The 26,606-nt window shown below is 43.2% G+C and overlaps 1 protein-coding gene across 1 annotated transcript in view; it reads left to right on the top strand.

Moving 5' to 3' along the window:
* The window catches only part of LOC126202102 (meiotic recombination protein REC8 homolog), a 352,636-nt gene that overhangs the window by 98,452 nt on the left and 227,578 nt on the right, over nucleotides 1-26,606 (top strand). Inside the window, exons 5-6 of the mRNA XM_049936836.1 lie at nucleotides 1,940-2,124; nucleotides 2,455-2,564. Coding sequence (XP_049792793.1) covers nucleotides 1,940-2,124; nucleotides 2,455-2,564 — 295 coding nt within the window. The remainder of the gene's footprint in view (nucleotides 1-1,939; nucleotides 2,125-2,454; nucleotides 2,565-26,606) is intronic.

The raw sequence follows: 26,606 nt of genomic DNA, 5'->3' as shown, positions 1-26,606 counted from the left end.
AACAACAACAACAACAACATTATCTTTTGGTTCCTTTGTTGTACAAAGGAGGTTTTTAAACGTTTTTATATGGTGGGTTCACAAATGAAACAGTTGCATTTGTTTGCTTATGTCAGTTATCAGTACATTCACTTGAATGCCCATCAGTCCACCATTCCTTCTAAAGAACTGCTTCTTAGTCAGAAGGCCAGTGTTTGGATCACAGTTTTCATTGCATGTTATTTGCCCAGTGTTTTTTGACAAATCACTGACCCTAAATGTATTATTGCTGATTTTGTATACAGTCATCAGTCAGTTGAATGATTGTGTTCGTGAGAGATAAGACTAGTAAGACAGGATATGATGACACACATTCACATACAGCAGATGATGGAGATAATGTCCAACACATCTAACAAGTTGAGTATAGGAATGTCAGCCAATGTTACGAGGGCTGTTCAGTAAAGAATGATCATAATTTTTTTTGACAATATACCTTTACTCATCCTCATAATTTTGATGATCCTTCTCAAAGTAGTCTCCCATTGCTTCTGATGATTGATAATGCCTCCCATGACATTTCTTCATGTTAGGGAATACAAAAAAGTCACATGGGGCTAAATCTGGACTATAGGGAGGGTGAGGGATGCACTTCACATTGAGTTTTGCAACATTGGCAATATGCGGCCACGCATTATCATGGTGCAGCATCCAGCCTGCTTCATAGAAATGTGGTCTGTTACGCCTGATATGGACATACAGTCTTTTCAGGACATCCCTGTAGTTTTGTCCAGTTGCTGCTGTGTGAGCAGGTACAAAATGCTGATAAACCATTCCATGAATATCAAAGTATATGACCATAACTTTCCCAGCAGAAGCAACCACTTTTGCTTTTTTGGGGTTTGGTGATGAAGGAGATTTCCACACTGGCTTTGCTGTTTGCTCTCAGGATCAAAATGAAGTCGCCAAGTTTCATCAGCAGTGATTACATTTGAAAGAAACTCTGAATGTTCCTCTAACATCAACTTTAACTGCATGCAGACCTGCATGCAAATGTCATTTTGTTCAGGAATCAACAGTCTTGGAACCCATCGTGCACAAACACATGTCAGGTGTAATTTTTCTGTCACCAATGTGTGGGTGGCACCCAATGAAATGTTCAGTGTTTCAGAAAGTGATCTTAAGGTAATTTGTTGATCCTCTCTCACAATGACAGCAGTAGTGTTGATGTTTTATTTCGTAAGAGTGGTACTGGAGCACTGGTTCCACCATCCTTTGAAATTGATTGTCTCCCCTCTTTAAACATTTTAAACCACTTTCAGTCTGTGCTGTAGGGAAGAACAGAATCTCCATAGGGCTTCTGTAACATTGTATAGACCTCAACTGAAGATTTTTTGAGACGAAAGCAGAATTTCAAAGCCACATATTGTTCCTCGCATGTTACCTCCATTCCAGCAGTAGGCTATACTGAACATGTCTGACCTTGCCTGCCTCTCACAGGCAGGAATCAGGAGTCCCAACAATGGAACTACTACAGTGTGTTTGTTGCACATTAAGATAACAGAATATCATAAGATTAAATTTTAACACGAGAAATTATGACCATAAAAGAATTATGATCATTCTTTATTGAACTGTCCTCATACTTCTCAATAGTAACATGTAGTGCCATACTATACAGTGGTTGTTAAAATTGGGTTGCCACTTGTAACAGTTCAAGTGGTACATTACTTGCTGTGGCATTAAGGTATGTGTTGTCTCTGCCTGCTTTTGTTGCTCTGACTATTATCATTTATGCACAAGTTGATATCAGTTATTGTTAGCTCTTCTACAAAAGAAATTTCAGCTGTCAAAAAATACCTTTCCTCTAATTTTATTTTCAAATATCACTTTAAATCCATTAAATAACCAGTTGATTGGACCATGAGAAACAGTTTGGTAATTTATGTAATTTTCTCAGGCCGTAAGAGGAAGAAACAGCATCAGTTACAACCAGTTGATGAAAAATTTTTAGCAGAACTAACTGTTCCACTCAAAACACCACCACAGGGAATTGCCGTCTCTCCAAGATTTTCCCCTAATTCGCATCCACCAACTGTTGCCATGCCACCAGATGTTATGCAGACTCTAAAGATTCCGCAGATGGTAAGTTCATCAGTGTGTACAAGATACTACACTATTGCCATTTACATTGTGGGATATAATATTTTATACTCGTAGTAACTTTACTAATGTGACGGAGAAACGAATGAAGAATAAGAAGCTTCAGTCTACTGGATAATGTTCTTGTTTCATACTTTTATGTGTATGTCTTCTTGCCACACATTAAAAATCAATGAATAATGTTAACTGAGTTGCAGGTATGTCTTGCAGGTCTAACAAAAGACCATAACTGTTGTACATTGTTCAACATCTGACTATAGAAAAGGATCAGGTGTGTTGTACTTCTGGAATTGTATTTATTGCTGTTGACAGATACTTGATGACCAGGGTACAGATGCACCTGTGGAACAGATCTGTGAGCAGTTGACAAAAATTTTTGCTGCCGAGGAGCTGCTTGTGAGTGATTCTCAGAAGACTGAACAGTAAGTGCTATTATAAATATTTCAGTTAAAGAGAATTGAATTTTAAAGTTCAGTATTCTTGTATTTATCACAAATATATTTCTGTTAAAACTATGCTACTGTATGTGTAAGTCATTCTTTGCAAATTAAATGATATTTTATGTAATTTTGTACACGCATTGAATGTGAGGCAGTGTGGTTGAATTTGATTTTTAAGACTACAAGCCATTTCATTGGATAGTTATTCTGTCATTGACAGGTGGCAGCCATAAGCCTGGTTACTGGTTGGTGGTGATGTAGTGATCATTTATAATTATATCAAAGGGAAACTTCTTTTGAAGTAACTGTAAAATTACAAAGAGCAGAATAGCTGGTCATCAAGATGCAAATTTACAGTACTGCTGATAGACTCATTTAAAAGTGAAAAAACTGTTGGTAGCTTTTGAAACAGTGATGAAACAAAAATGAAAGGAGGGGAAGTGTCAGAGAGAGGAGGAGACTGAAGATTACCAAACAAAGGAAAAAAATTGCTTGCTAGACATTGAAAAAGAGATCTCTGAGGACTTGGAGGCGGGGGGGGTGGGGGGTGGGGGGGGGGGGGGGCTACATGTAAGTGGAAACTCGTGCTCTGAGGATTCCGTACAGACTTGATTATGTACATAGTAAAAATAATAATTTCATGTCGCTTAAGGCGTGATACGAATCTTTCTATTGGTTGCCACTTCAGCGATCTGTGTGTCACTAACCTATACCAGCTATCCAACCAGGGAAAGGGGACCTACAGTTTAACATGGAATCTAAACTGTGTCTTATTTCTGGCAATTCCTCACATTGTTTAGAGGTGAAGACTAGGTTAAAACAGAGACTGAAAAGGCCATCGCCTGACTGAGGTTTGATCCTGTGACCTCTGGGTTTCCGGGTACATGCTTTACTACTAGTCTCCCAGCCCAAGATGCATACAGATTTTTTGATGAGTGGGTTCACGAGTATCAAAATATATGGCATACAATGTCTGTTCAAAAATTTCCAGAATTTTGTCCACAAAATTTTTCTGCACTTACATTTTACTTACTGTGCATGGTCTCATTTGAAATATTCTCCTCCACAATTGATACACTGCTCCCAACACTGTTCCCACTTCCAGAAGCAGTCTTGGCAAACTTCTTGCTGGATCAAATGAAGTGGCATCTGCAAATTTTCTTTCATCTTGTGTGTTGTTGCAAATCTTCACACTCTCAATCGGGTTTTCAACTTTGGAAATAAAAAAAAGTCTGCAGGGGTCAGGTCTGGAGAGAATGTAGGATTAGGCAGCACAGTGATTTCGTTTTTTGTGCAATTGTCATGTGCCAACAGGAAATCATGGGGAGGAGACATGAATTGTTTCACCACATTTCAAGTCATTTCCTTCACACATTTTGTCACAGCTGTCGCCATATATCCCGATAGTACCATCGATTAACAGTTTGCTCTTGTGGCACGAATTCATGATGAACTAATTCTTCAAAGACAAAGAAAACTATCAGCATGTCTTTGATATATCAGGGTGTATATGACCCAGGAGATCTGGGAAAAACCCAGGAATTTTTTCATCCGGGAGAAAACCCGGAAAAACCTGGGAATTTTTTAGAAATCCAGGAATTTTTCATTGCTTTAGTTTTCAGTTAAATTTTTGTAACTTTGACTGGTAAGAACCAATACTCTAAGAAAGAATATTACTGTATCTTGCTACTGCAGAATAATACTGTAGCACTTCAGTTGCAAAGGAAATGCACCATATACAACAACAAAACACAGTGCTCATACAAGTGTCTGCCAACAGCAAAATGTGTCAAAGGCTTTAGGAAGACTATGCAATGTTTCATAACAACAAATTGCCTCCGATGAGTGTGACGTCACAACTGTTTACATTATATTCGTTTGAGCGGCTGGCTCTAAGCACTATGGGACTTAACATCTGAGGTCACCAGTCCCCTAGACTTAGAACTGCCTAAACTTAACCAACCTAAGGACATTACACACATTCATGTCGAGGCAGGATTCGAACCTGCGACCATAGCATCAGCGCAGTTCCAGACTGAAGCGTCTAGAACCGCTCAGCCACAGCGGCTGGTGTTTGAGCGATTGCAAGCGAGCTTAAGCATATGTGCAGTTTGAGTAGCGTATGAGTAGTACCTTCTCCCGCTTCTGGTTACAGAAGTGTGGCAGTTAGCTACGTAAGCAATAGCAGTAAGCATCCAGATGCTATCTGGAAAAATTTTACTGGTGCGTCTAAGCTGCCAGATTCACGTATGCGCAACAGGCCTGGAACTAGGGGGTGGGGGCAAACCAAGGTATCTACCCCCGGCAGCAGTTTCAAGGGGGTGGAGGGGTGGGGGCTGCCAAATTCACATTATTGAGGAAAAAGACCTTGATTCACAAAGCACCTAGTATTCAGCACACGTTGGTCTATAGATTATTCATATGGTTTTGAATGCATCCCTGTTGGTTTTTGAACATTTTTGATCAAATTCTAAGTTGATTTCTGAATGAATTGTAAATTGATTTTTAAATGCGTGCATAGTGTACATGATGTCTCTACCAGGGGAACCACCATTACATCTAGAAATAAACTTTCCTGCAGACAAAAGGGGTGGGGCTACATAAGCTGAGTGAATAAAGCCCAACGGGTGAATGCCAGTCGCTGTTTATGTTGTTGACTGGGTTTGCAAATGATCAGCATTGTTATAATTACTAGCGAATTCCATAGATTCAGACTACCAGAGTGGAAATAAACGACTAACAGGAATAACAAGCAACAAAGATTATGTATTGTCTTCTCCGTGTATACAAGAAAATTAAATTCTGACAGAATATTTTTGGCCAGACTGCTACACTACTAAGGGCCAGTTATAGAGTCCCTGGCTAGCAGCTGCTAAAGTTCTATTCTGGGAATCACGTGGAAAATGCTTTATACGAACACGTAATAACGCCTAACTGGAGAATAAATGCGGGATAACTAAACCGGTGATTGTGGCAGGGTTAGTGAAGTTAACCAGAGAATAAGTTTTGACACTGGCAGGAATAGTTACAGAATTAGTGATGACAAGATTGTTTGTTAGAACGAGGAAGGAGAAGAAATGGGGACTCACAATTACGGAAGAATATGACGATTACAAATTTATATAAAAATTTCATACTACTACTTTTCGATCTTATGCTTCAGAAGCTAGAGAGTATGAGAGAGTATGAATGAAACGTGAAACTATTTCCTAACATAGAACTTTTAGCTTGTAGTAGGCCTAACAGGCATTTGATATTGGTACTTCGTGAGTTATATTTTGTGGTGTTATAAAAATGACTATTTATGCCAAAACAGTCTCGTTTATTTGGTGTGTGTAACAATTGCTGCAATATTAGCCAGGCCTATTTTGTTTTATCTAGCAGACAGTGACAAAATACAAGTAATCAGATCGAGAAACCGCACCAGTTATGGGTACTATTTGTATTAACAGAGTTTCTAGTATTGGACAACGATATTTCGTTTTTTCATGTAGCAAAACGTTGACAAAACTTTGATGAGGTAATAGAGTCTTTCCCAGAAAAGAAAGTACGCCATATAAAGCTGTGGCAAGATTAGAGAGAAAAAAAAGCTAGGACTTAAGAATTGAAGAAATGTGTACTGTCTTGCTTGTCTCTTGTCTTTACTCATTTTATCTATCCTATATTTCATTTTATGTCACACAAAACAATTATTAGCTAATAGGTTAGTAAAGACTGCAAATTTTCTGAAGAGCTCTTGTTTTGCCGGTTACAAATAATCCCATACAGTATTAATTGCGAGATTATTTTTAAAGAGGGGCAGGATGTCAAACCGGCTGACTGGGAGCAGGAGAGGCACCACAGCACACTTTAATTTCCACTGGCCTGAATATAGTTTGATGGCACACATTACAAAATATTACACGTTTGAATTCCACAGAGTGAAATACAGTGACATGCGATGGAAGAATGCTGTGTGAAGAGGTGTGGCACTGCACTTCAGCACACTTAAGACCAAATAACATGTATTAAGTTCCCTCGAACATATATGTTTTATGTATCAGACTCTTCAGAAAGATGTGCGCTAAAAATGAAGATATCTTTGAAAAGCTGATTTTTTAATTTTTTCTGCACCCTACCTCAAATGCTCGAGGGAGGGGAGCGTCACTATCTAATATTTCCCCAGTTCGGAAATATCGTAGATCCCAACCTGATGCACAGAGCGGTCTTGAGTTGTGGGGAGGTGGGTAGTCTCCACGTGACCCATGTTTATGTTAAGTGATTTTGCTGTTTCCTCTTCGTTTATTGCTCTCACGTCAAATGAAAACAAAACGGATTTCTGTGGCCGGGAGCTATCAAGTGAATTAAAATACATTCACATAATTACGGAAGGCTAAAATATGTTATTAGTTTCAGATTTTATTTTGTTTCCACCTTTCTGACAATCAAACATTAATCGCCTTGCAGAACAATGAAGTTATTTTTGTCGGTGTGTTAAAGAAATTTGACTTTCATTAATCTTTTCTGCTGAGGCAGTCAATTTATTTGAAACGAAGTGTTTAATTCAACACTATTGGCTAGTTTTAACTGTTCGCTGAATTTCAAGTGCACATTTTCATCGTCTAGCACGTTTGGCATTATACCATAATAAAGAACCGAACATGAGATAATATAGTACTGGTACACCAAGAAAATTTACATCTGAACCCGGACATACAAATGTGCACTTTAAGCTGAATTATGCATTTTAGTAAGGTTCACAAAATTCCCATGCTCTTGGAGTATCCTCTAATGTCTTGTTTCTTTTATGACATAATGTAAGATCTTGTAATGTTTTATACGTACAAATGTACAGGCTTCCTGTGTCAGCGTAGCTGCGCAAGCACGGTGACGCCTGTTATCTAGTGCTCTCTGGCAACTGCTAAAATGAATTTATTTCTAACAGGTCGCTGGAAAATATTCACGTGGAGAATGGTTGTTCGAAAAATGTTACTTTCAAAGTAAATTTCCTTTTTTGCAAGATGATTGTCCGATGAATTTCTTAAATCAGTGTTTGGCTCTCATTCAAAAATCCGATTTTTGAGGACGACCATTTAGAATATTTTCGAGCCCAGAAGATCAGACATTTATGTCGTTAAAAATATTACTGGCACAATTGTGTGATGTATCTTAAAGTGAAACTCACGCAAAAAAGATCAACTTTATGTGTAACAGCATAGCTTCTCTTGCAACTTATTAATCTTAGAGACCAATATTACACGTGAAAGCTATTCTTTTCTTGTAGCAACGCTATGTATATTAATTTAAACCATTACCTTTTCCTATTTGTGTGTTTGCGCTTCTTAACAGTGATGTTGCGATTGGCTGACTACATCACGTGTCCTATGCTCTGAATATCCGCTCTCATCGGCTGGCGAGATGGTTTGACATGAATTACAACTGGCTTACAAAAGCGCATTGCAATCTCGATTTCAGTCCTTCAGAAAGTAACATGCGGTGTTTGGTGAAATTTGAATTTAAACTTTTGTAATACGAAAATATGCATTGTACATGTTGCTGCACATCAGACATCTATCCAAAACATGTTTTTTCCCCTGAGTTTCGTTTTCCAAAGTGCCGGGAAATTCTACGCCGGTGTGTAAAACCACAACCATTGACAGGATTGATAAGTTTCACAGTTCTGAGGAAAATTATACTGTTACTTAATATGGAGAAAGTGTATTTTCATCTGGAAGAAAGTGTATTTTTAACCGGTAATCCGGGAATTTTTTTTCGTCGTCCACATATACACTCTGTATATTACCTGACGAGCTTGCTTTGGTCTTGGAGAAACTCACATGACCCATTGTGAAGATAGAACCTTGGTCTCTACATCATGAGTTATGATTCTCTTAAGGAACATCTTGTTCTCATTTGCGCGATCCAATAGCTTTTCACAGATTGCGAGGTGAAGGTCTTTCTGGTCTCGACTCATGAGCTGTGGGACAAACTTGTCAGCAAAACGATGCATTCCAAAACGCTGTGTCAGGATTTCATGACATGATTTACCTGAAATGGTACATTCTTCTGCAATCTCTTGGACAGTCAGCCATTGATTGGCATGCATAATTTCTGTGATGTTTCTGACATCAGCGTCATCAGTAGTCATCGGAGGGCATCCTGGATGTGGGTCATCTTTGACTTCCATCTGGTCATTTTGAAACTGTGCGAACAATTCATAACACTTGAGTAGGGGTTACACACTCATCACTGTACGCTTCCTGCATCATTTGGTTTGTTTGTGTAAAGACTTTCTTGAATTTCATGGAAAATTTAATGCAGACGCATTGCTCCTCTAACTCTGTCCTCTCAAAATTCTCTAACTATGCGACACAATGTTCTACTCGATACAGTACTGTACAATAAATAGCAGACATACAATAGTGAAACTTCCAATAATTACACATTAAACACAGGTGTGTGCAGGGATGCCAACTGCACTTCGCTCCAACACACGAGTGGCGTGAAGTTATGAATATAATTGGAAGAAGAAACAGCATTGGTCGTATTTTTTTGTTTTATTATCCGCAAAATCGATTTTCAGTCACTTAGTGACCATCCTCAGTGCTGTAATATACAATTAAAATTGATAGGCACGGGTATCAACAAGCTTAGAGCGATCACATAAACTGAGTTTATGTGATTGATTTTCGGTCACTTAGTGACCATCCTCAGTGCTGTAATATACAATTAAAATTGATAGGCACTGGTATCAACAAGCTTAAAACGATCACATAAACTATCAATTTTAATTGATAGGCACTGGTATCAACAAGCTTAAAACGATCACATAAACTATCAATTTTAATTGTATATTACAGCACTGAGGATGGTCACTAAGTGACCGAAAATCGATTTTATGGATAATAAAACAAAAAAATACGACCAATGCTGTTTCTTCTTCCAATTATATCCATTATCTTGTCGTGATGCACAGAACACTCCATGGAGTCGCCAATCAATGAAGCTATGAATGTTCCGAAATTTTTTGAACAGACCTCGTATATGGCCATATCTTTGACTGCATTAATGTAGAAGCTATTATTTACACCACTAAGGGGTTATAGACCTTCATATTTGACCTAATTTTCAGTTTGATACATCTACCCTTTCTTAAGAAAAAAGTGTCTTTACAGATAGCCATATCTTTTGATTGCATTGACTTAGAAGCTTAAATTTTTTACACTGCTGCATGACCGTGTACCTTAGTATTTGACATAAATTTCAGGGGTCTTAACAATTGGACAGACAGGCAGACAGACAGTCAGTTGTTCAACAAAGCAATCCTACAAGAGTTCCGTTTTTAGTGATTCAGGGGCAGAACCCTAAAAAGGTGACAGCAAAAATTACAGATAACACACTGGCAAAATAAGAAGAATGGTGCCAAAAAGGTGATTAATTGTATCAAAAGGAAAATTACAATGAAGGGTTTCACAAATGGTCATAGTTGCTGGTAGATATTCTGGGTTGTGTAGTTATGGTCCATGAAAGTTTTTCGATTCTGATGGTTTGTCCAGAGCAGCATTGAGTATCTCCAGAGATGCTCCTTGTTCTGCTGTTTTACTGACTGATGAGTCAGACGTCAGAGAGTGACACTGTGAAAAAGGTGTGTGGTAGAAATTTACAGATGATTGACAGAGATAATCCTTGTCAAAGATAAAACTTAACTATTGAACTATCATCTGGCCAGTTCTGTAGAGCTATTGTCCATGTATCAATAAGTTTTATTATTTATTCTGTACCATTAAAATTGTCCTCATATTTATATGCGTCGATGGCTTCTATGTGTATCTTTGGATAATAATTTGTCACTGTAGGTAAACTTTACTTCCTGGTTTCTTGACTGAAGAGTACGTTTTGCGACAGTTGATTATTCTAGGGAAAGTAGAAAGTTCATGGGCTGTTCCTAGCAACATTTTCCATGCAGAACTCTGTGGATGGATATTTTCCTTTAAAATGACAAGTTGAACACACACAGAAAGGTCAAGAGTGTCTCTGTGTGAATAGTCCATCACCCAACCACTAGATTTAAATGTGTTGATAATTGATATGAACAAAAATTTTAAAATACAATTGAAATAACAACTGAAAATAAAGAGTTACGTATGAAATGCAAAGGAAGTGCTATAGTGTGGAATAATTAAACATCTACATAACTGTTAAAAAAAGATGAATTTTAATTTTAAAAAAGTTCAGGTAACTAGTTATTGTGTGCAGCTATAAAAAATAAATGTACTCTAAAAGAGGCTCTAAATTCTCTGTGTAGCTACAAAAACAAATGGCAAAAAGATTTTAATCAGTAAAGAGTAACAAAATATGGATGGAATCCAAAGGTAATGTGAATTCCTTTCCTGCAGACAGAGGTATGCCAGTTACAGGCTATCCTGCTACATACTTGTCTGTTTTCATTCAGTTGGCCAAGCATCATTTATGGGGAGCAATTAGTTGTGTTGGAGTGTCTATCATACATACAGCTTCACATGTTTGGCAATTTTTTTAGTTATGTAGATGATGTAACAACTTGAACATCACACTTCTGTCACTATCATTACAGGCAGTAAGACATGGTTTTATGGGTACTGTGTAGAAACAAAACAATGATCAAGCCAATGGAGGATTTCTATAACACCACAATCAAAGAAAGCAAAATGTTTATAACCAGTGTACAAATAATGCCCCCCCCCCCAAAAAAAAAAAAAAAAAATAAATAAATAAATAAATAATTTAAATAAAATAAAATAAATGTAGTATTTGACCATGATCTTGTTTCCTAAGAGACTGCTGTTGACAAGCATTACTGCTTCGATGTGCTGAAATGATTGTGTGAAGCATTGCTTTATAAATTTCAGTCAAAGAATTGGCTTCTGTATTGTGACAGTGCTCACAGTTGCACATCTTTGCATGCCAGGCAATTCAGCATTGATGAAAATAAGAACTTGAGTCTAATTGACATTTGCACATGAATGGCTGTTGAGCAACTGATTTAAAGTAGTGTGTAGTAGAGGAACTCAACATCAGAATCCATCACTACATCCAGTCTACCTGCAGAAAATGAATTCATGGATTGTAATTACTCCCAACGCTGTGTTTTTCCTCTTTCATCAAGTGGCTTGATTGTCATAGCATGAAAAGCCAAATATTCATCTGTTAGAACTTCTAGTTTAACAAGTATATTTAGGAACGACACTACAACACATATATGTCACAGAGTAAGTTAACATGTGTACACGTTAGCGTTCAGATAAGCACTGAGTCTCAGTCTAGCGGCCGCTGCTCGGCTGGCCGCTTAGGTGGCGCCGCTGCTGCATGGCTGGCAGGCAGACAGCGCCGCACGTAGAGGACGTGCGTAATTGCGCGGCGGCACTTTAAATGATCGGCGAGTCACAACACTTTTCCCCCCTTTGAAATTGTTGCACTGGTCTTGATGGATGTGTCCTGGAGATGGCTGACGTCCATAGGCGTTGTGTGACTCGACGTAAAGTCTCGAGGAGGAGGCTTCCCGTACGGACGGAAGTGTCCCCGATGATAACGGGTCGAGATGACAGGAGACGTAGGGGTCGAATCTGCTGGGGCCCCACGCACCAATCTGCCCGTTGCGGCAAGTCCAGTTGATATGACAGGAGACATGGGCGATGCGTCAGCGTCTGTTGGAGGAGGAGGCGAGCAGATGTACTCTGACACTGGTTGGTCCTCCGGTTACCGCATGGGCACGTCGTCTGGTGGCATCCGTTCTGGTGCTGGCATCGCGATGACGGGTAGAGGGCGGTGTTGTGAGTATGGAGATGTGCCAAGATCCCGAGCATCAGGGAGAGTCAAGGGTGGTGTGGCGGCATTCGGAACAGGTGTTGTTGGCACCCGAGGCCGAAGCTGGTCCGAATGACGCACTGCAACACCTGTGTCCGTCTGGATTTCATACAGGCGTCTGCCACGGTGTCTTAAGATGCGGCCCGGGCTCCATTTTGGCCGCCTGCCATATCCCCGTACCCAGACGAGGTCGTCGGCGGTGAACCGGCCAAGTGACGGCACCCGCGGCCGGGAGGTGGGAGGCCGCAGAAGATGAAGTAGAGTGCGGGGCTGTCGGCCGTGTAAGAGCTCAGCCGGGCTGTGATCGCCCATGGGGGTGAAACGGTAAGACGCCAGGAACTGGAGAAGCGCCTCATCAGCAGCAGAAGAAGTCAGAAGTTTCCGCATCTGAGCCTTAAACGTGCGGACCAGTCGTTCAGCCTCACCGTTGGATTGTGGATGGAACGGCGGGGCCGTGACATGCGTAACACTGTGACGAGCACAAAAATCCGCAAAGTCAGAAGAGGCAAATTGCGGACCATTATCAGTAACAAGAGTAGAGGGGAGGCCTTCCAAAGAAAAAATGCGGGCGAGAGCACTGGTGGTTGCCGCGGTGGTAGGTGACGTGCAACGGACAATGAAAGGAAAGTTAGAGTAGGCGTCAATTACGAGGAGCCAATAAGTACCTAAAAAGGGTCCCGCAAAATCAGCATGAATGCGCTCCCAGGGCTTCTCAGGCGAAGGCCACGGTGACAAAGATGACTTCGGGGCAGCGGCCTGTGACGCACAAGGGCCGCAGGCAGCGACCATGTGTATGATTTCAGAGTCGATGCCAGGCCAGTACTCATGACGGCGCGCCAGAGATTTGGTGCGCGACACACCCCAGTGCCCCTGGTGAAGGAGGCGCAAGACCGAAGCATGCAAAGACGCGGGGACCACAACACACGGCGAAACATTGTCAGTGGAGAGGAGGATAACACCATCCCTAGCCGTGAGGCGGTAGCGCAAAGGGTAGTAGTTCCGCAACGGATCAGAAGTCTTAGCGGACGGGCGATCAGGCCAACCCGTCTGAATATAGCGTAAAACCCGGGAGAGGGTAGGGTCAGAACCCGTAGCAGCCGCCAGCCTGTCCCCAGTGATGGGGAACCCGTCCACAACCCGCTGCTCGGCAACATCCAGGTGGAAACACAAAAGTTCGTCCCTATCGAATGCCTGATCAGGGCCCATGGGGAGGCGAGACAAAGCATCAGCATTTGCATGTTGAGCCGTTGGCCGGAAATGAATCTCATAGTTGAAACGGGACAAGTAAAGAGCCCAACGCTGGAGGCGGTGCGCAGCCTTGTCGGGAAGTGACGTTGATGGGTGAAACAAGGAAACAAGTGGTTTGTGATCCGTAACAAGATGAAATTTTGTGCCATAGAGAAAAACACCAAACTTATGAAGAGCATAAATGATGGCCAAAGCTTCTTTCTCAATCTGAGAATACTTTTGTTGGGCATCCGTGAGCGTTTTGGAGGCATAAGCAATGGGTTGTTCCGAACCGTCAGAAAAACGGTGCGCAAGGACTGCCCCAACCCCGTAGTGAGAGGCGTCTGTAGCAAGGACAAGATGTTGGCCAGGTCGATAAGTAGCTAGGCACGGGGCCTGTATCAGCATAGTCTTCAATTTCTGGAAAGCCGCGTCACATGATGCGGACCAGTGAAAAGGCACGTTTTTATGCAACAGGCGATGCAATGGCTGAGCCACCGACGCTGCAGACGGTAAAAACTTGTGATAGTATGCTATTTTCCCCAAGAAGGCCTGCAGTTCCTTAACAGACGTAGGGCGAGGAAGGGCATCGATCGCAGCGACAGTTTGTTGAAGTGGACGAATACCATCCCGAGAGAGTTGAAACCCCAAGTACGTGATAGATGCCTGAAAAAATTGTGATTTCTGAAGGTTACACTTAAGACCTGCAGTCTGTAAGACAGTAAAAAGTGTGTGAAGATTTTGAAGATGTTCGTCAGTGGTGGAGCCCGTGACAACAATGTCGTCCATGTAATTGATACACCCAGGGACAGGGAGCAATAATTGTTCCAAGAATCGCTGAAAGAGAGCAGGGGCGCTAGCAACCCCGAATGGCAGGCGTTGGTATTGATAGAGGCCGAAAGGCGTGTTAAGGACCAGAAACTGCCGGGAAGCAGCGTCGAGAGGAAGTTGATGATAAGCTTCTGACAGGTCAATTTTAGAAAAATACTGCCCTCCAGCGAGTTTAGTGAACAGTTCTTCAGGACGGGGCATAGGGTAAGTGTCGATGAGGCATTGAGCATTTACCGTGGCTTTGAAATCGCCACAGAGACGAAGAGCACCATTGGGCTTGGCAACGACAACGACAGGAGAGGACCACTCACTGGAAGTGACAGGAAGCAAGACCCCTGAAGTAGTGAGACGATCCAACTCCTGTTTGACCCGATCACGAAGGGCCACAGGAATGGGCCGAGCCCGAAAAAACTTAGGCCGAGCAGTGTGTTTGAGCGTGATATGAGCTTCAAAGTCGTGTGCACGGCCTAACCCAGGAGAAAAAATGGACGAAAAGGTCGTCGACAAAGAATCCAGTTTAGCATAAGGAATAGCGTCGGAGACAATATTGACAGAGTCATCTATGGAGAACCCAAAAACGCGGAAGGCATCGAAACCAAAAAGATTTTCTGCGTTGCCCTGGTCGACCACAAATATGGGAACAGTGCGAACGACGGATTTGTAAGATACCTCAGCATTAAACTGTCCCAAGAGAGAAATCTTCTGTTTATTGTACGTCCGTAATTGCCGAGTGACAGGGGACAGGAGTGGAGAACCCAGCTGAAGATACGTCTGAGAATTAATTATAGTGGCGGCAGAACCGGTATCCACTTGCATGCGAACATCTCGACCAAGGATTTGGACAGTGAGGAATAACTTCCCGGAAAGGGAAGAAGTGCAATTGACAGACAACACAGAATCAGAATCAGCGTCATGTTCATGGACGTCATTTATGCGGTCGGATTTACAAACGGAAGACACGTGACCTTTCTTTTTGCAATTGTGACACACAGCCCAACGTTGTGGACAATCCACGCATGAATGTTTCGTAAAACACCTTGGACATGAAGGAAGTTGCCGGGGATTTTGCTGCAGTTTCTTAGGGGTTTGTTTACGGCTTGGCCGAGGCTGCGCGTGGGAGCGCACTGCGGCCACGTCGGCCGGCGGGGACGCGCCGCGCGCGTCGTCAACAGCGCACAGAGGTTGTATTTCCCCGACGTCACCCCACGCTTCTATTTGTGCCCCAGCGGCGCGAGAAATTTCAAAAGACTGCGCAATGGAGAGAACTTCATCTAAAGTCGGATTCGCCAACTGAAGAGCACATTGCCGAACTTCTTTGTCGGGCGCCGACCGGATAATAGCATCCCGTACCATGGAATCGGCATAGGATTCTTTGTGAACATCAGTAACAAAGTGACACTTTCGACTGAGGCCGTGAAGTTCAGCAGCCCAAGCGCGATAAGATTGATTGGGTTGTTTGTGACAACGATAAAAGGCAACACGAGAGGCTACCACATGCGTTTGCTTTTGAAAATAGACCGACAGAAGGGAACACATTTCAGCAAAGGACAAAGACGCAGGATCCTTCAAAGGGGCCAATTGCGACAACAACCGATACATTTGAGGCGAAATCCAGGAAAGGAACAGAGACTTACATGCTTGTTCGTCCGAGACATAAAATGCCAAGAAGTGCTGTCGAAGACGTTTTTCATAATCCGACCAGTCTTCTGCCGTCTCGTCGTAAGGAGGAAAAGGAGGTACAGCCAACGACGAGAACCGGCCCGCATTTGACGCCGCGCCGAAATCGCGAATCGCCGCCGTTAGAAGCGTTTGCTGTTCAAGGAGATTTTGCAAGAGTTGCTCGACAGTAGCCATGGAACCCTGTGAGTCAACGGTGAAAAGGAAAAATCCACTACCTCGTCGCCAATTGTTAGAACTTCTAGTTTAACAAGTATATTTAGGAACGACACTACAACACATATATGTCACAGAGTAAGTTAACATATGTACTCGTTAGCGTTCAGATAAGCACTGAGTCTCAGTCTAGCGGCCGCTGCTCGGCTGGCCGCTTAGGTGGCGCCGCTGCTGCATGGCTGGCAGGCAGACAGTGCCGCACGTAGAGGACGTGCGTAATTGCGCGGCGGCACTTTAAATGATCGGCGAGTCACAACATCATCATACTCTGCCTTGCATATTTTACTTTAGGAATTTCATTGATTACATTTGTCACTCACTGTGCCCCTTGCACCAAGCAGATGCTGATTTGAAACTAGTAGATGCTAGTTGTTCTCTCTCTCCCTCTCTCTAAATTGCTTTATCCAGTCCATGACAAAAAGGGACAAAAGATATTACAAGTACTCAAACTGGTTGTGCAATGCATTTTCAGAATCAAAACCTATATCTTAACTTCTGGGATGTACACCTGCATACCCCAGATACTTTCAGTAATGAAGCATAATGGAAACAAATACAGAAGAAACTACTCCAGGCGGGAAGCTGAAATGTGAATCCATCACTGCACCAGTATTGCAGTTGGGCCATTGAGTTCTGGAAGGCCTTAACCAACATACAGGGTTAAGAAAAAGTTGGAGCTTTCAGGAAACAGAAATTCTAAAATACAACTGAAAAATAAATATGTTTTTGGGATATTAAACATCAATATGCATTTACAAATAAGAAAATTGAAACAGATCACTAACACCCTTCATGAAAAGGACATAATTTTTTGCCCTATGGGAAACAAGATTCAAAGATGAACATGTTATGGGGTTTAAGCTTTATAGGATCTGTATAGACAAAACCAGAAACTGTTTGATGAAAGCCGTAACACACTCGGGGGCAGCTATGTTGTTAACCATTGATGCTGTGAAGGAATTTATATTTCCCTCAGAAAGGATTTCTCTGTTAACAGTAAGATATGCAAACAAAACATATTCATTCCTTAATACCCGTGAATCAATTAGTGTCAATAACATAAAGAACACCAAGAAGATAGAGCAGTTTTGGGAAATGCTGCTATTGGAAATCCAGGAAATTTCAGATAATATTAAAATTGACCACATTGGGAAAGAGAAATGTTTTCACAAAATTGTGTAGGACTTTCCAGCACACAAGCAAACAAATAAAACTGGCAGAAAACTTATAACATTGTGTCAGCATTTAAACTGAAACTGATGTCTACAAATTTCAAGAAATTGCCTTGCGAACAAGAAACCTGGATATCACTAAATAAACTTGTTGGTGGATTTCAAATAGACCATGTAACAATATCCATGAAAACTCAGAAGGAAATCATGAGTGAGAAGGTTAAAAAGGGGATAAACAATGAAACAGACCACTGTCTAATATTTATCAAGATGAAAATTGGTTAAATGTTAAGAAGAAAATGATAGCTATGGAGAACATGATAACAACAAAAACTCCATTTAAAACTTCCAGGAGATTAATGCTGAAGTTTCAGGAAGGGGCGAAGGATGGAATGCTCAATATTACAGAGGAAACAGCTTCGACAAGGAGAACAAACAAATGTAGATGGTAGAACCAAGAGTGTTAGAAAGCCCTGACAAAACAGATGCAAGCAGGTTAAGAGTGGCATTCTAACAAGAAGAAAATTCATTTTCAGAATTTAAGGAAGTTCAGCGACAAACAGCAAAAGTAGTAAGAAATGTCAAGCGTATATATGATAAAGATCAACTCCGTCAAACTGAAAATAATTTTGAGAAAACGAAGACCCAAACCTTTCAAGGTATAATTCCCCCATCCCAAATATTTGTTATGGATAAGAAAATCGAAACATAGCATTGTACAGCAAAGAAGACTGTGAAATAATATTTCAAGAAACTGTTAAAACTGCCGTGGATCAAAAGAGACACTTCCCACCTCAATTCTTGAAGTGAGGTTTTCAGAATTGAAGCTACCAGATAATAAGGATTCCACGTGGAATGTTTCCCTCTGTTATATATATATATATATATATATATATATATATATATAAAAAAAACAAAGATGATGTGACTTACCAAATGAAAGTGCTGGCAGGTCGACAGACACACAAACGAACACAAACATACACACAAAATTCAAGCTTTCGCAACAAACTGTTGCCTCATCAGGAAAGAGGGAAGGAGAGGGAAAGACGAAAGGATGTGGGTTTTAAGGGAGAGGGTAAGGAGTTATTCCAATCCCGGGAGCGGAAAGACTTACCTTAGGGGGAAAAAAGGACAGGTATACACTCGCGCACACACACACATATCCATCCACACATATACAGACACAAGCAGACATTTTGAAAAATATGTCTGCTTGTGTCTGTATATGTGTGGATGGATATGTGTGTGTGTGCGCGAGTGTATACCAGTCCTTTTTTCCCCCTAAGGTAAGTCTTTCCGCTCCTGGGATTGGAATGACTCCTTACCCTCTCCCTTAAAACCCACATCCTTTCGTCTTTCCCTCTCCTTTCCTCTTTCCTGATGAGGCAACAGTTTGTTGCGAAAGCTTGAATTTTGTGTGTATGTTTGTGTTCGTTTGTGTGTCTGTCGACCTGCCAGAACTTTCATTTGGTAAGTCACATCATCTTTGTTTTTAGATATATTTTTCCTATGTGGAATGTTTCCCTCTATATATATATATATATATATATAAGATGGAAGGGGCAACAGTTTGTTGTGTGTATGTTTGTGTTTGTTTGTGTGTCTATCGACGTGCCAGCGCTTTCGTTTGGTAAGTCACATCATCTTTGTTTTTAGATATTTTCCCACGTGGAATGTTTCCCATTGAGAGCGTCATTTTTCCCCACTCTATTTGTGAATGCAACAGGAAAGGAAATGACAAGTAGTGGTACAGCTTACCCACTGCCATGCACCATGTGGTGGTATCTGTGTAGATGTAGATTTAGGCAATGAGGTGGTGGGGGTAAGGGGGATGCTGTGGTGGGGAGGGGGAGGGATAGCAGGGTAGGAGTGGGGCACAGTAAAGTGCAGCTTGTGCGAGCATGCAGAGACAAGGTAGAGAGAGGGTAGTGCAGCTAGGTGCAGTTCAATCAGTTGCTGGAAAGTTTCTCGGGGAATGACAGCCTATTCTTCACAGAGTGCTGAAGTGAGGAGAGATATCGATGTCGGTTGGTGAGGCCTGGCATGATGTTAGCATACCAAAACATCCTAAAAGGTGTTCTGTTGGATTCAGGTCAGGACTCTGTGCAGGCCAGTACATTACAGGGATGTTATTGTCATGTAACCAGTCTGCCACATTCCATGCATTATGAACAGGTGCTCGATCATGTTGAAAGGTGCAATCGCCACACCCAAATTGCTCTTCAACAGTGGGAAGCAAGAAGGTGGTTAAAACATTAATGTAGGCCTGTGCTGTGATAGTACCGCACAAAACAACAAGGGGTGCAAGGCCCCTCCATGAAAAACATAACCACACAATAACACTACCGCCTCTGAACTTTACTGTTGGCACTGTTGTGGTTGGCAGGAGAGCCAACACCGTGTTACTAGAGGCGGCCGAAATGCACGCGTTCTAGCTCACGCAGGCTGGCGTGAGGTCTGGAACAGGACAAGGAAATTAGAATTTAGAAAAATGGACGTAGCTGGTGGAATACTTAACTTTAATCCATTAATGATGAACGTCGCTCTTGACGGTACATGATTCACAATATCAATAGTAACTGAATATGGCGCCTTGCTAGGTCGTAGCAAATGACGTAGCTGAAGGCTATGCCAAACTATCATCTCGGCAAATGAGAGCGTATTTTGTCAGTGAATCATCGCTAGCAAAGTCAGTTATACAACTGGGGCGAGTGCTAGGAAGTCTCTCTAGACCTGCAATGTGGCAGCGCTCGGTCTGCAATCACTGATAGTGGCGACGTGCGGGTCCGACGTATACTAACGGACCGCGGCCGATTTAAAGGCTACCACCTGGCAAGTGTGGTGTCTGGCGGTGACACCACATTCCTCCCCCGCAAATCGGCATACGGTGGTGGCATAAGGCTTCCGCCTGCCGTGGGGAGGACCCCATGTTGACGTATGCGACGAGGTGGGGAGCCTAACAACAGGCAAGGCTGTGCCACCCGCACCCTGCCATTCGGACCGCGGGGAGCTAGGAAACGCCTGAAAACCTGCTCCAGGGTGCACGCCAACATGCAGTGTATGTGCCTGTAGAGAGACAGGAGGGGCCGAAGGGTCGACCTCCATCGGGCCGGGGCACCCGACGGGTGAAGACGACATATGGTCTGGAGCAGGCAAGAGTTCCATGTCGGAGGACAACTGGTCATGGGAAGCGATCGGCAGCGCGTGACCCAGGGAGGCGCCCGGCGGTTGCAGCGACGCGTCCACTGCAGGCAGCAGTGGCGGCGTCGCGTCGCCATGGGGCAAAATGGAAGGCAGCGACCGTAACTCCTGGGGCTGAGGTGAGTCAGTAGATGGGTCCCCAGGGCACTGACCGGACGGCACCGTCACTGAAAGCAGACGGGGAGCGGCAGATCCTGTTTGACGACAGAGGCGCAGCTGATTGAGATGCCGACGCACCTCACCAGAGGCCCCCAATACCACATACATAGAGCGGCCGAGACAGCGAAGAATGCGCCCTTCGAGCCAACGCCGTGAACCTCGATAGTGGCAATAGTAGACAACGTCGCCTGGAGCAAAAGCAGGTGTCTGCCGCTGCACAGGAACCTGATGCGGCGGATGTAGCAAAGACATCAAGGTTCGATGTTGACGACCGTGGAGCAACTCAGTCAGCAAGTGACCATCTCGGGACTGAGAGCGATACGAGGACAAAAAGAGCAATAGCGCGTCCTCCCGAGAATGCGATTCTTTCAACTTCAACATCTGTGACTTGAAAGTCCTGACCAATCGTTCAGCGGCATCGTTAGACTGTGGCGAAAACGGCGCGGACGTCAGATGTTGAATACCATTGGCCTTGCAGAATGACTGAAATTCTGCGGACATGAATTGTGGGCCACTGTCGGACACAATAGTCTGTGGAAGACCTTCAATGCAAAAGATAGCAGATAACGCTTGGACGGTGGCAGATGTCGTCGTGGAAGACATCTGGACAACAAAAGGAAAATTACTGAATGAATCTACCACAACTAACCATCGAGCATTCCAGAATGGACCAGCAAAATTGATGTGTAAGCATTGCCAAGGGGAAGTGGCTTTTGGCCCTGCAAAGAATTTCCGCAGTGGTGCTGATTGTTGTTCGGCGCACACCATGCAAGAAGAGCACATATTCGTAATCGCGGCATCGATTCCGAACCAAGTACAGTGCTGATGAGCAAGTTGTTTCGTTCTCACTATACCCCAATGACCTTAGTGGAGAAGCTGTAAGACAGAGGACTGTAATGAACGTGGGACCACGACCCTGGACTGATCATTATCAGAACGCAACAGCAAAACACCGCGTCGAACAAAAGTCTCTCCTTGTGAGCAAAAAATTGGCGAACCAACGGGTCCCGATCCATGACTTTGACAAGGGCCATTGCGTAGCAACAAAACGCAGAACGGTAGCAAGGACAGGGTCGGCAGCTGTAGCTGTAGCTACACGACGAAAATCAATCGGAAAGGATTCAACCACGTCATCGGTTTCCGAATCAATGAACATGCAAGCAAGTTCGGAAGAATCGAATGCTCTATCCTCAGCAACCGGCAAATGGGACAACGCATCGGCGTTTCCGTACTTAGCAGTGGACCGATACAAGATATCGTAGCGGTACTGCGAGAGGAAAATAGACCAGCGAATGAATTTCTGCGCTGTACGTGGAGGTACAGGTTTGTTCGGATGAAAAAGCGATGTCAAAGGTTTGTGGTCTGTGATGATGGTAAAGTGACGATCATACAAGAAATCATGAAACTTTGTAACACCAAATACGAGAGCCAATGCTTCTTTCTCTATCTGTGAATAATTTCTTTGTTCAGACGAGAGCAATTTGGACGCGAAGGCAATAGGGCAATCGTGCGATCCATCTTTGTGCGCAAGCACAGCACCAATCCCGAAATCCGATGCATCCACCATCAACAAAAGGGTCTTCTGGGGATCGAATGGCATAAGGCAAGTATTGGAAAGCAAAGCCGATTTCAACTGGCAAAAGGCGCGTTCGCATTCCGTCTTCCAGACGAACGGAACACCTTTACGGCGTAAGCAATGAAGCAGAGCTGAAATGGAAGAGGCATGTGGCACATATCTGTTATAGTAATTTATTTTTCCCAGCACACTCTGTAGCTGCTTCAAATTCTGCGGCGAAGGCAAGTCTTATATGGCACGAATGTGTGTGGGACTGGGATGTATGGCTTGGGCATTGAGTACATGTCCCAGGTATGGCAAATCACGAGCAAAAAACACACATTTGTCCTTCTGCAAGCGAAGACCATTTTGTCGCAAGACCTGAAATAATGTTCTGAGATTGGCCAAATGTTCTTCTTCCGTCTTTCTGGAGATCACAATATTGTCCACATAATTTGCTGCAGTAGGGACTGACACACAAACGGTTTGTAGATATTGCTGAAACAATGCAGGGGCAGATGCACACCCGAATGGCAGTCGTTTGAATTGATACAAACCAAGATGCGTGTTAACCACCAAAACGCGCTGGGAGTCTTCGTCCACCGGTATTTGCAAGTACGCATCTGCTAGGTCCAACTTCAAAAAATATTTACCCGGGCACAGTTTGTCAAAAAGATCTTCCGGGCGGGGTAAAGGAAAAGTTGCAGTCACTAGTTGTGGATTCACTGTTGCCTTGATGTCCACACAAAGTCTCAATTTTCCGGAAGGTTTTTTTTTTGGCAAAATTACTAACGGTGATGCCCAGAGAGAACCCTGCACACGTTCAATTACACCTTGTGATTCCAAATCGTGTAATGTTTTTGCGACCTCATCACACAATGCGTGGGGAACATTGCGCACTCTGAAAAATTTCGGTTGCGCGTTTACTTTCAGTTCCAAATGTGTTTTATAGTTCTTAGCGCAACCAAGGCCCGGTGCAAAAATGTCTGCAAATTCTTCACATAGACGAGAAACACTGTCTGAAGGCACAGTCTGGTTCACTGATAGGACCTGATTTACTATAGACAAGTTAAACAATTGAAATAAATCGAAACCAAACAAGTTCACTGTAGAAGAAGAACGAAGGACGTAAAAGGACACAAGTTTTGTTTGTCCTTTGTATGTTGCAAGAAGGCTGCACTGTCCTAACACAGGGATATCTTGACCTGAATAACTAGTTAACTTAACATTTGCGGCACGCAACGGAGGTGTGCCCAGCTGTTTGTACGTGTCTTGATTGATCAGTGAAACTGCAGCTCCGGTATCTAGCTGGAATGGTATCACGTTGCCGTTAATGTCCAATTCTACAAAAAGTTTATTGTCCCGCTGACGACAAGAGCGACTGTCTCGTGCAACGTGAACTGACACTGCTACATAATCACTTGCGAGTTGACGGGATTTCCGGTGATGTCGACGCACACTATTTGTGGGACGAACACAGTCACTGTTAGACAGAGTGGCACTGAGCAGAGTGGAATGAACTACATGACTTTCCATGGGTGAAGTTTCACGAGCCTGAGTATCTTCGGTTCGAATCCGGCGTGAAGCAAAGGGCCTGGAATGGTTGTGAGTTACCGATCTGAGCTTTTTCTGGCAAACACTCTGAACAAGTCCTTTTTTATTACAGAAAAAGCAAATAGCTTGGCGTGATGGGCAATTCTCACGCGAATGTCTAGTAGCACACCGCGGGCATGATTTTAGCACCGCATTTGCTTGCCGGCGCGGCACACGTGGCTGAGAGCCTGGCGGCAGCGGCGCGGCCGGGCGCGAGGACTGTTTACTGTTCCGTGCAGCTCGCCCGGTGGGCCTGTTAACCTGACACACGGGTGGCGAAGTTTCAAATGATTCCTGAGCAAAGTCAAGTGTGTCCTGCCGATCCAATATGTCCATCACTTGTTGAAGGGAGGGATTGACTAGTTTGAAAATCTGTTCCCTTATACGAACATCAGAAACGTTCTGTGCAATTGCACCACGTACCATAGTATCTGAATAAGGGAGTCCACATTGACGCTCGAAAGCACAATCCCTAGTAAGGCCTTGCAAGGTTGCAACCCACTCCCGATTAGTATGACCTACTGTATGTTTTGTACGAAAGAAGGTATACCTTTTCGCAACTACATTGACTGATTCTTTGAAATATGCATCTAATGCAGACAAAATTTCTTCGTAGGACAGAGTTGCTACGTCGTGTCGGGGAAATAATTTGACTGTCACACGGTACATGTTCACCCCGACTTATGATAACAAAAAAGGCTGCCGCTCATTACCTTGAATTCTGTAGGCGGCGAGGTGGAATCCAAATTGGCGTGACCACTCCGTCCAGCTTTCCAGTGCAGCATCAAAAGGTCGAAAAGTTGGTGCAACTGCGTGTAGTGGCTGCGTTAGCGGTGGAGTGGCTGCTGCCGCATCATTTTGCATCGCACATTGACCCTGGCGAGCTGTCCAAGGGCATCCAGTAATGCCTGCGTCTGCTGATTCTGTAAGCGATAAAATTCGGACAGTACATCTGGAGATGGTGGCGAAGCCATTACACAAGCAAATCAGGGCAGTTTAGAGAAGAACGCGGCTTTGCCTCGTCGCCAATGTTGTGGTTGGCAGGAGAGCCAACACCGTGTTACTAGAGGAGGTTGAAATGCATGCGTTTTAGCTCATGCAGGCTGGCGTGAGGTCTGGAACAGGATAAGGAAATTAGAATTTAGAAAAACGGACGTAGCTGGTGGAATACTTAACTTTAATCCATTAATGATGAATGTCGCTCTTGACGGTACATGATTCACAATATCAATAGTAACTGAATATGGCGCCTTGCTAGGTCATAGCAAATGACGTAGCTGAAGGCTATGCTAAACTATTGTCTCGGCAAATGAGAGCATATTTTGTCAGTGAATCATCGCTAGCAAAGTCGGTTGTACAACTGGGGCGAGTGCTAGGAAGTCTCTCTAGACCTGCCGTGTGGCGGCGCTCGGTCTGCAATATCTGATAGTGGCGACACGTGGGTCCGACGTATACTAACGGACCGCGGCCGATTTAAAGGCTACCACCTAGCAAGTGTGGTGTCTGGCACTGACACCACAAGCACTACACAAGCTGGCAGATGATATGCACCCACACCCTGTCATCAGATCGCCACATTGTGTACCATGATTCATCACTGCATACAACGTTTTTCCACTGTTCAACTATCCAATCTTTTGATCTCTGCCCAAACTCTTTGCCTTTACATAAGTCTGCTTGTGTCTGTATCTGTGCAGATGGATATGTGTGTGTGTGCGAGTGTATACCTGTCCCTTTTTCCCCCTTAGGTAAGTCTTTCCGCTCCCGGGATTGGAATGACTCCTTACCCTCTCCCTTAAAACCCACATCCTTTCGTCTTTCCCTCTCCTTCCCTTTTTCCTGATGAAGCAACCGTGTGTTGCGAAATCTCATATAAACGGTATTATAGTTTGTAAGCTTTTGGAGTCAGTGGCTCATTCTTCTGGCAGAAGGGTTGTAGGGAAAGGAATAGGGGCTAAGGAAGAGGACTGGTGAGGTTTAGGGAAAGGGGTGGAGTTCAGAAAGGTCGTCCAGAACCACGGGTCACAGGAGATGGGATGAGAAGGAAAGACTGAATGAACAATCATGAACACTAAGGCTCCCAACACACGTCCCTGGGATGTACCTGGAGGTACTTATACATCTGATGATGGCTCTCCATCGAAGATAACATGCTGCATCCTCACTTCCAAAAACTCCTCAGTCCATTCACAGATTTCACTTGATACACCATATGATCGTGCTTTTGATAGTAAGTGTAGTAGTGGCACTGAACCTAAACACTTTTTGGAAATTAAGAAATACTGCATCTAACTGACTGGCTTGGCCCAAAGCTTGCTGTACATTATGTGAGAAAAATGTGAGCTGGGTTTCACATGATCGATATTTTCGGAATCAATGATATTTGGCATGGAGGTCATTATGTTCGAGATATCTTATTATGTATGACCTCAGATTGTGTTCTAAGATTCTACAACAAATAGATGTCAATGATATTGGGCAGTAGTTTTACAGGTCACTTCTGCAACCCTTCTTGTAAAGAGGTGTGACTTATGCTTTCTTGCTACTCTGAGCATAGTTTTTTGTTTG

The sequence above is a fragment of the Schistocerca nitens genome, chromosome 1 (assembly GCF_023898315.1).
Source record: "Schistocerca nitens isolate TAMUIC-IGC-003100 chromosome 1, iqSchNite1.1, whole genome shotgun sequence".
NCBI lineage: Eukaryota > Metazoa > Arthropoda > Insecta > Orthoptera > Acrididae > Schistocerca > Schistocerca nitens.
This window is presented reverse-complemented; position numbering and strand designations above follow the sequence as displayed.